This window comes from Nelumbo lutea, chromosome 7, assembly GCF_056320005.1.
Source record: "Nelumbo lutea isolate HS-2025 chromosome 7, American lotus-T2T, whole genome shotgun sequence".
Classification (NCBI taxonomy): Eukaryota; Viridiplantae; Streptophyta; class Magnoliopsida; order Proteales; family Nelumbonaceae; genus Nelumbo; species Nelumbo lutea.
Window position 1 is genome coordinate 12,361,394 of NC_142690.1, and position 10,256 is coordinate 12,371,649.

Sequence of the window (10,256 nt, forward strand, 5' to 3'; positions counted from 1 at the left end):
TGGCAAGCGACCTGATTTAAAGGAAGATCGGTCCACGCCGCGATCTCCTTGGGGAAAGTAGCCTCCCTACTCTTCTGAAGAGCATAGTTCAGCATCAACACGCTCCTGAACTCCCCTTGAGCTCCCGAACCCAAGGGCCCAGCCCGCGTATGAGCGGACCCAGAGTGAGCAGGAGCACTGGAGTATAAAGGAGCACCCGTATGAGTGGTCTCAGCGTAAGGCGCCCCGGCAGCTTCATGCATCGGTGGAGTCACTTCAGGCTCCCAGGGCAGATCCTCCGGCGTGTGGCCTGGAACTTGAGGCTCCTCATCCGGGGGCAGCTCGGTACGAGTTCGCTTGGCGACCCGCTTCCTCCTCTTCATGCCTTGGAACATGCGCCCCCCACGAGTCCTCTCTGCGTCCATCACACCTACAAAAAAGAGTTCGACATCAGAAAAAATGAAGGAACAGAGCAAACAAGAAACCTCTGAGCTAGAAACCTACCCGAACTCAGGCCAACCGCAATAAGCTTGGCCTCCATTAAGTACTGATGGCACTTTAAACATTGCCATGCCCATTGCCGGAGGCCCTTCACCGTCTCTTTGTCGAAAGTGATGCCAGAATCAAGAGTGGCCTCACTCCACCCGGTCTGAAAGGGCCATCCTTGTGCACTTCGCACACCAAAGTAGTCCCGCTTCCACACCGGGACCTTATTGGGAAGTTCGTGCAGAAGCTTAAAGTCGGGGCGAGGAGACAAGTAATACGCCCGTCTTCCCCAGGAAGAGAACTTGCTTGTTTCTTAAGCATTAAGATGGAGGAGAATATCTCCAAGTCTAAAGGGAAATTTTGCTCGCAAAAAAGGGAAACTGTCCCCACTAGATTCCGAATAGAGTTCGGATGAAGCTGGCCAATGGTAACACCGAAGTGGTTTATAACTTCGATGTGAAGGGGGTGGAAAGGCAGTCGCAACTCCGCAGCAAGTTGCTCTCGAAAAATCACGATCTCATCAGGACCGTGTTCCCAAGGAAAGCTACCCGAATGAATGAAATATGTATACCCCCCAGGCAGATTGTAAGACATAAGTATAGATTGGAGCCCCTTGGGCGTCATGGTCGAGGGACCAAACCTGTCTAGCATCCAACCTCGGCGAGAGGTAGACGCCAAACTGCCCGAAGCAGCTCGGCCTACGGGTTCATAGTCATCCTCAAGTTCCACCTCAGGATCACTAAGGCAGTCGGGGGATACGGCTCAGTTTGTAGAACCTACATCAGTCCTATTTGAAGAGTCGTTTGAGCTATCAAAGCTAGACATCGAGGAAAAGAGGTGGATTCAGGAAGGTACTCACCGGAAGAAAGTTTTGAAGGCTCTGGAGATGGGAACAAGCCAAAAACCTTGAAGGCTAAGTAACCAGCCTAGACGCGAGCTGAAAAGTTGGACGCGAGCTCAAGAGGCAAACCGCAGAAGTGACAAATCGACTGGGGTCCCCCACTATTTATAGCTACAGTAACCAAGAACCGACAGTGCAGATCAAAGACAATCTAACGGCCCGCATTCGCGCTGACCACACGTTCCCTGAGATCGAGACGTGATTGGCGCACATCTTTCCGAAAAGAGCAAAACGTCAGCGCACGTCCTTTTGAAACCGATGTCGCACCGGCGCTCGTCTTTCTGAAACTGACAACGCGCCGCATCCCTACAACTGACAAAACCGCCAACGCACGTCCCTTCAGAACGGCAATGGCACGCTTTTTTCAAAAATTGAATGACCCGCTGTCACGTCCCAACGGCGCGAATTTTTGAAATTTAAAATAAATGTGCCCTGCCACGTCCGTCAACATTTATGAGCAGTAGGCACGTCTCCTGCCTTCTCGGACACTCCAGAAAACTGAAGAACCCTGGCAAAAGCAACTCGCGCAGTCAAGATTCGAAGAATAGGACAAATCCACCTACCACCTCGCAAAACTCCCCGCACCAGGGCAAGACCCTTAGCATGAGGAGTGGGGGACAACTGATGAAGGAAGATTTGGCCCGACCTCACAATTATGTGACACGTGGCAAAGGCAACAGCTCGGCACAAAAGCAAGCCTAAGGCGCGAGCACTAAGGGGAGAAACCAACGGTCCGAACTCCCTACTAGGGGCCCGAACTCACCCTTGGCCCCAAACCAGAAGGTAATTCGAACTGGCCTACATGCAACAGTTCGGGACATACTTCGCCGAACTGGCCTGCTTTTAACAGTTCAGGATACACCTCGTCAAACTAGTCTGCCTTGTAACAGCTCGGGATACACCTCGCCGAACTGGCCTACCCTATATCAATACAGGACATACCTCCGAACTCAGGAATTCGCCTCGCTCACCACTCCACCACATCGCCTTCAGGGCACCAAAACCAAACAAACCGTACTATGCCTGACACCGAGAAAGTCCGTACCCGAGGACGGCGCACCTGACTGACTTGGGATCTGACGCTTGATGGCCGCACTCCAAATGGCCACCTACCACCGCCTCCTGACACCGCCATCTCTAGTTAGAGTGACAGTTCCGACAACAGGCAGTAACGGTTCTGCCCCAACAGGAAGGACGACACCTGAAGTGACAGATGCAAGGGTAATCATACCCGACCTGACAAGGGCTTCGGAGCGAGTGCGCGAAGTGATTATAAAATGCCCCCTACCCCCAACAACAAGGTATGTGAACTTTGCGCTATCTGGTCTATACTTTGCCTTTGAGAGATTACTAACTTGAGCTTCGGAGTTATCACACTAGGTTCCCCCGGAGTTCCCTCATCTTTTCTGTTTCAGGCTCTCCGTCGCTCCAGCTCAGAGGCGAAATCGTTGACAGCTAAGACCGGCCGGATTGCATTCCATCAACATCCCATGAATACATAATTGGGTATAAGGGTATGCCAGACGATATCAGCCTTTAATGCAAAAGATTTCATAGTGCCACATCATTCGAGCTCGATCGTTGGATGATCTACTGTACCTCAGGTGCGTATCAAAATTGTTGCCGTGGACGAAGGAAGAGAGGGAATTCTGGAGTTTCGACCGAAATGAAATTTATGCTATGTGAAAACGAACAGACACTTGACACTTCTCACATAACATCGTTGTTGAACCCATTTGATCTGCTACCCATGTTCGAGGAGAAAGGGAAGAAAAGGAGTTGGGTTTCATGATGACAAAAACTCGTTAGTAGCATGATATCGAAGTTGGAGGAGGTAGCGAAGGCAATGAAATTCAGTGTGAATTAGAGTCAATAGTGAAGTTGCAGGGATAAGAGGAGGGAAGGAAAGACGTTGATCACTGAGGTGCATGCTAAAAGCTGATTTTTTTGAAAGTGCTAACTTAACGTTGAAGTTATGGTAAGAGCTGATTTTTACTTACTGAGGGTATAAGTATTTTACCCTATTACTAAATATAGAGATTAATTTTGGTTCCCATACATTAAAGCTAGCTATGCAACATTTTTCATACTCGCAGTTGAAGTTATGGTGAAATCTAATGTTTAAAGATCCAATAGCGTTTGCGGCAGTCATTCTGGTCTCATCCAGCAGGCATGATTGGAGTTGACAATCCCCAACTTCGCCGTACAGAACGTCGGGTTGTGGGCCGCCGACGAGATCAATGCCGGCATCCCTTCCATCTTGTAGACCAGAGTCCCCTTGCCATTGCAATCTATAGTTGGGTGGTAACTTTCAGATCTATAAGATTAGAAATCGAAATTTAGAAGTTTCCTAAATTTGGAAAGCAATTCCCATGTTTAGGTCCCATAGCCAGACAAATCATTCATAGGAAGGCAGACCTCCAACCGCTGTTACCACCACCACTTCCCCATTCTTCGGGAGTACATGGGACCGTATAAGGATGGAATAGTGTCTATTTTGTTTTAGTCTTAAGGTAGAAGACAATGAACACTGCCTTTATTAAAGGGTAATTTTGATTTTTTCAAAAGTTTCAAGTAGCACATGTCATCACATGATAGGATAACTAACTGATGGACCATTAAGGACAAGGACTAAAGTGATACTAGGACCAAAGTAAATCGTATTAATCTGAAAATTTCCCCTTTTTTTTTCTATACATTGCAAACAAGCAAGTCAAAGTAATTTAAAACAAAAAATAAGGGTAAAATTACAAATAGCTACTTAAATCTATTTATTGTTTAATTTTAACAGGTTAATCATGTTGATTTTGTGTTAATCCGGGACATATGTGTCATTTATTATAGATTTAAATAGGCTATCAAGACTGTCATGTCAACAAAAAAAATGACCTGTTTAAATAAATATGCAGGTCATGTCATGTCACCTATGTAATAAATAGGTTGTCTTCATGTTTGAAAATGTCACATCATTAATTAGTTGTGTTGTGTATTCATGTCAACCCATGTATCCAAAATACCCTCGTCTTGACACAATATAAGAACATGAATTGCCATCCCTATTCAAGAGATAGTACCCTACCGCTTTGTGTATTGATCTAAGATAGTGGATCCACACTTAACTACTAGGGTCATTATGACCCCAAGGCTTTAAGTGTGGTTCTGCCAAAAAGAATTTGGAATCATTAAATGAAAATACGGAATTCCCATGAGATGGAAATCAAAAGTTTGATCATAATGATGAGGTAGTAGGTATTTCATAAGTTTAGATAGAACCATTGTCCAAGGAAATCATTACACTAATCATTGTATGCACCAAGGAACACCTCAAGGCAAGGCATTCTTAAAATGCTTCAAGGCACTCATGTCATGTTAGTCAAACACTTTGTGGTTTAAAGCATATATGATGTATATGGTTTTGGACAAAGCTTACAAAGAAACCTATGGAAATAAGACCTTTCAGAAATCACACATAAAACACGAAAATATTATGGTTTCAAAAGTTTCTATAGATTAAGAGTAGGCTTATTTGAGATTGGGCCAAACAAGAAGGTGAAGAAAATAAAGAAGATGTAAATCAGTGCTCAAATATTAGGTGTAAATTTGAAGATTAGAAGAAGGAAGAAGAGAAGTAAGAGTAGCAACACAAGAGAAAGTTAAAAACAACCCTCTTGAAGTATAGAACTGCTTGAGATTAGATGCAAAACCAGAAAACAAACAAGAGAAGGCCCATTACAAAGGAATGAGAGGTTCGAACTAAACCTCCCTCTAACACTCTAAAACATTTTATTAAGTTAATCTTTGAATTATTACAGAGAGGCCCTTGGGTGGACAAGAAATTACAAAAACAGAGTATATAAGAGTATGGGCCCAGAATAAGGCCCATTACAAAGAAAATCATAAACATAACATAGAATGATAGCCTACGGGCCATTCAACCCATCTCATCTCCTCTACACTCCCCCTCAAGTTGAGCATAGATGTTAATCATGCCCAGCTTGCCAGTGTCATGTTGAAGCCTTGCCTTGGAAATACCCTTGGTGAGGAAATCTGCCAATTGTCCTTCAGAAGTAATGAATGAAAGACACATTTCACCGGAAGAGACTCTTTCTCGAATAAAGTGTCTATCAACCTCAATATGTTTGGTTCTATCATGTTGTACTGGGTTGTGAGCAATGTTGATAGCAGCTTGACTATCACAGTAAAACATCATGGGTTTGTCATGATCAATCCCAAGTTCCTCCATTAAGGACCTTAGCCAAAACAATTCAGAGACTCCATGTGCCATAGCTCTATACTCTGCTTCTACGGAGGATCAGGCCACAACTTATTGTTTCTTACTCCTCCAAGAGACAACATTACCAACCACCAAACTGCAATACCCTGAAGTAGATCTTCTATCATCAATATTCCCAGCCCAATCAGCATCAGTATAGGCTTCAAGTTTCAGATGACCATGCTTGGTAAATAGAATTCTGTTGGACAGTTTTGTATGCCCTTAGATTCAATCAGAATGATGTGCATTATGAGTTTATTATAAATGAATAAAAGTACATATTTGATTCATGTTCTCTTGGTATGTTTCTATGTAATACCCTTAAACTGGACACTTAATGAGACCCATGTTAGTTTAGAATGTCCACAGCAAGTGGGTCGGTTTGGGGAGACCTATGTTGATAAGGCTGACACTGTTGTGCCACCAAGTTGTTTGGGGTGGCCTGTCTCAGCTGCCAGGGTGAGACCCTAGGCACATATAGTGTAGGATTAATTAAATCTTTGAACTTGACCAGATTTCCAACAGACGGTCCCCTTTAAATTTTAGAATCCAACACTTTTCCCCCAACCCACTAACAGGGCAGGTGGCAAAAGTAAAATTACTAAGTTATCCATTCAATATTCTATGCCCCGAGAGCAACAAATATCAAAATGATAAAAATAACCATTCAAAAGCATTTATAAAATCTAGAAGTTCAAGGGGATAATTTCCATAAAACAAAGTTCAGGAAGCTAAGTGTCATTATCCCCTGAGTATAGGATGGCTACCTATGATATGAGTTTCTCCAAACTGTTGGGATTTATATATGGTAGTCTAAGAGAATACCACATTGGAAGGAAATGAAAGATGTAAAGGACTAATACAAGAATGGCCCATAACCCAATGATTTAAGCTTTTGGGTTGTATATAGTCTTCCTCTCTTGTGTGTAAGTCCTACGTGCATGTACATGTACGAACCCCAACTTTGATGAGCCCCTTAATTCATAACACAAACATAAAGGCCGTAGATCTTTCTGTCAAATCCCCTTAAGCAACTTTGGTATACCATAGGACTATCATGCATGGATGACCTTTAATGGAGGCAATTTGGTCGGAACCTAACGATGCACAATCTGACGGCTCTCACGTGGCAGGTGATTCGGACACCAAATCGGAAGTTTACTATGTTGGTGACCGAGATGAGTTTGGCCGAGCTATATGATTCTACAAGAGAAAAAGTTAGAGTGCCCGGGTTGCTTTTACCTGGGGTGGCCACTCTGATGCTTAAGTCAGCGAAGAGTTCTTAGAAATTTTTAAGAGATTAGAGAGTGTGGGAGCTTTATCGCGAGTACCTCTTGAGGTAGAAATGATATCCTTATATAGATGTGAGTGATCAAAGACCTCTCGTAGAGCAATTTCCATTAAGTCGGCAGAGTAATGAAGTCGGTTATATAATCTATGTAGATGGCTGAGGTCGGCCTAATGGTCAACTCATTAATATTTCGAAGAACTTGGTTTGGCAATGGATCTATGTGATAAGTCAGTGAATCTACCCTGTAGGTCACCAATAGTGACTCTCTTAGCCCAGCCAGCCCTTGAGGTAGGGCGCTCCTGATTCAGAAGTCCTTTAGGTCGATCAGGCCGAGGTACCTTAGGTCGGCTCTGGCGGGGAGCTACCAGCTGACTTGCCGAGGTGTTCTGCTTACTTAGCGCCGATGTATCACTTGGAAGCCATATGTCATGATGTAATTCAGATGACCAAATTGCCCCTCATCATGTTGCATATTGTTGAACCTTCTTTACTTGATAGAAAGAGCATGAAAAAATATGCTTGAAAAACAAGTTTATTTCTTTGAATCACTCTTTTGTGATTATAATATAAATAGCATTACCTTCTCAATTGCATTTTTTTGGTCAGTTAGTTAATCTAATCAATGTCTTAAAAACCAACTCAGAAGCAGAACTGCTTTCCGGCTTAGTGGTTCAATTGTTTGGTCCGAATGAATCATCCTATGACACTTTTAAAATTAAAAAAAAAAAAAGATTAAAATAAAAAATTAGCTCAAAAACCATTGTCAGGGTCAAATAAGTCAACAGTTTGACCATCATCGCTGACCAATTCAACGATTTTTCAGAAAGTAATGGTTTAAGGCTGAAACGGAAACCGTACCCTGGCCTGTTTCCAGGCCAAATGGTTTTAAAACTCTAAATCTAAAATTAGCTAATGCCATTATATAACATGAATGTTGAGAGACATCAATATTAGAAAAAGTTTCTTAGAAAGTAGAGTACCAACTAGTGAAACAAAGAAAAAGAAACTCAGTTCACTGAGCCACACACAAACTAAGAAAAACAGGGGAGAAGTTGGGATTGATAGGATGGTTTGCACTCAAAGTTTAAACACTCATCACCATTAACAGCCAAATGTCAAAAGGCCCATTTTCTGATCAAAACTAACCTAGAAACTCAGCCCTACAAACCAGACACACTAGATTTTAACCACTAAACCCAGATTTATGCACCTGCTTTTCACATTTAGAACAACTGAGCTACAGTTCTTCATTTGTTTTTAAAATCATTAATCAGCAAAAGAATTAAACACATTCTTGAAGTAGTATGTGTTTATTTTGAGAAGCAAAAATAAGTTGGTTTTGTTTCAAACTATCAAAAAATATTGAGTACAGATATTATAAGATCAATGAAACATTAAATCAATCACCAGATTAAAACATGTTCTTTAAGCAAGAAATTCAATTCTCCATTTAAAAAAAAAAAACAATTCATTTTCAAACCAGATGGTTCTGGTTTTCTTATGGAGCTCACAACAAGAAAAAAAAATTCACATTGGAGAAAACTCCTTAAATATTCGGTAATTTGATACCTTGGTAATGGAAGTACCATGTGCATCCCTGTAGCAGTTGAAGGTTGCATTCAGCTGTGACTTACTCCTTGTGCTTAAGATTCTGATTATCTCTTCATGACTAAAGGCCTTCCCCTTGATTACCTCATGAAGAAGCTTAGCCTCAGACTCTGCTAGGCTCACATTTATCTCATCACCATCATACCTGAATGTGCTTACTAAGGCAACCAGAAGCTGTAACACAAACCACCACCCACAAAGGCATTAGGGAATTAACACAAACAGTTGGTTCTACCCTGCAAACAGTATCATCAACATGTCTAAGTTCATTGCCTTGCGGAAGTCGCCTGTAGTATGAGAGGAGACATCTTCATCCAGGGAATGCTTGTAACGCAAATGGTAGGCTCGTTTCACTGCCAAGAGCTCCTCAGAGGATCGAACACATGCAATTTCAATGATCGTCTGGTAGTCGAGCATGCTATCCTTCACTGCAACATGAGCCAAGACTGCATCTCGTTCTGCAGGATCTAGTAACCAACGATATACTGCTTTCTATACAATCAAGTGAACTAAGCTGGTTATTTAGTCACTAATGATATACACATCTATTGAGAAACAGATAGCAGAAAAAAAAATACAACAAAATAAACCTCAAAGTCCCCAGAAAGCTCTGATTCAAGTCGCTTAATAAGATTTTCTTGATAAAGCTCCTCATAAGCCTTCCTAATTTGATTCCTCTGAACTGCATTTCTGTGCCCAAGTATTTGAATTATGACCTTCTCATCAGTCCCCCATCCTAAAAGATAGCCAGAGATCAAATTTCTTTTATGCAAGGCAGATTAAACAAATCCTTGCTATATACCATTCAAACAAAGTGCAGCAACTTAGAATTAAAGTTTCTTAATAGATTTGTTATTACTCTGTCATAAACTAATTAGATAATACTGTATATTGCAATCTTAACACATTCACAGAGAAAAATGGCAGCAAAGGAAAGAAAAGGACTCCAAATGAAACCCAGAAACAGATATTTTCTGAAGATGACAAGGATATCACTTACAATGTGATAGGAAGAGATGAACCCATGTATGACTAATTCATGGAATAAGAACAAAAAGAATTAAATCAGGAAATGATCAAGAGATGAACCCATGAATCACACCTTGGCAAGCCTTTCTGAGGCTCTCGGCGTCTTGAACAGGAGAAGGGTGGTCAGGAACAACAAGGGTAGCCATTGTTGAGTACTCACTCATAGCCTTTGTTCAGCTCTAGCTTTGCTCTTCCTTTTATAATCCCAGCAATTTAATTCCAGGAGTCCTAGTTTCGATGGTAACGCTAACACCTGCTTATACCATATTTTTGTTTCCTTCAGTTTAATCCTTCAACTGAAAGAGAGTATTCAATTTGTCTATATTTCGCCTACAGTTTTTCTGATTTTGTTAAGGTCTTATTAGTTATTAATGGCAGTAATTTAGGCATAATCTAGTTTTGCAAATGGATCCGGACAAGGTCGACCAGACCCAGTTTAAATAGATTCCTCTTTCAATATGCTTTTCTATTTTGGTGAAAATTGGAACGATCATGCCCCACTATTGGACGGCTGCGATCTCAAAGTATATAGGTTCAGAAGAATCTCATTGGCATTAGCACCACCATGTATTTTCATGAATGATAAGGGAAATATTCCCAATGCGCAATTCGCAGCTATAATGTCTCGTGGGTAGAGATGTGAGACAGCTCGCGGGCAACAGATCCGAGTCCAATCAGCATGGAGAATT

The 10,256-nt window shown here is 41.9% G+C and overlaps 1 protein-coding gene across 1 annotated transcript; it reads right to left on the reverse strand.

The window, feature by feature from the left end:
• Positions 1-8,440: 8,440 nt before the first annotated feature.
• Positions 8,441-9,821, reverse strand: LOC148845139 (annexin-like protein RJ4). Its single transcript, XM_088953005.1, has 4 exons — positions 9,641-9,821; positions 9,129-9,274; positions 8,812-9,030; positions 8,441-8,712 (listed from the first exon to the last, which is right to left on the reverse strand). Exons 1-4 carry the CDS (start codon positions 9,729-9,731, stop codon positions 8,458-8,460), a joined length of 711 nt encoding a protein of 236 aa, XP_088809131.1. The 5' UTR covers positions 9,732-9,821; the 3' UTR covers positions 8,441-8,457.
• Positions 9,822-10,256: the final 435 nt, after the last annotated feature.

Excerpts from the sequence above, each read along its gene's own strand:
- LOC148845139 (XM_088953005.1), bottom strand. The coding sequence starts at position 9,731 with ATGAGTGAGTACTCAACAATGGCTACCCTTGTTGTTCCTGACCACCCT. Across the intron at positions 9,275-9,640 it reads CCTCAGAAAGGCTTGCCAAG|GATGGGGGACTGATGAGAAG; the intron begins GTGTGATTCATG and ends GCTATCTTTTAG. Across the intron at positions 9,031-9,128 it reads AGCTTTCTGGGGACTTTGAG|AAAGCAGTATATCGTTGGTT; the intron begins GTTTATTTTGTT and ends TTGATTGTATAG.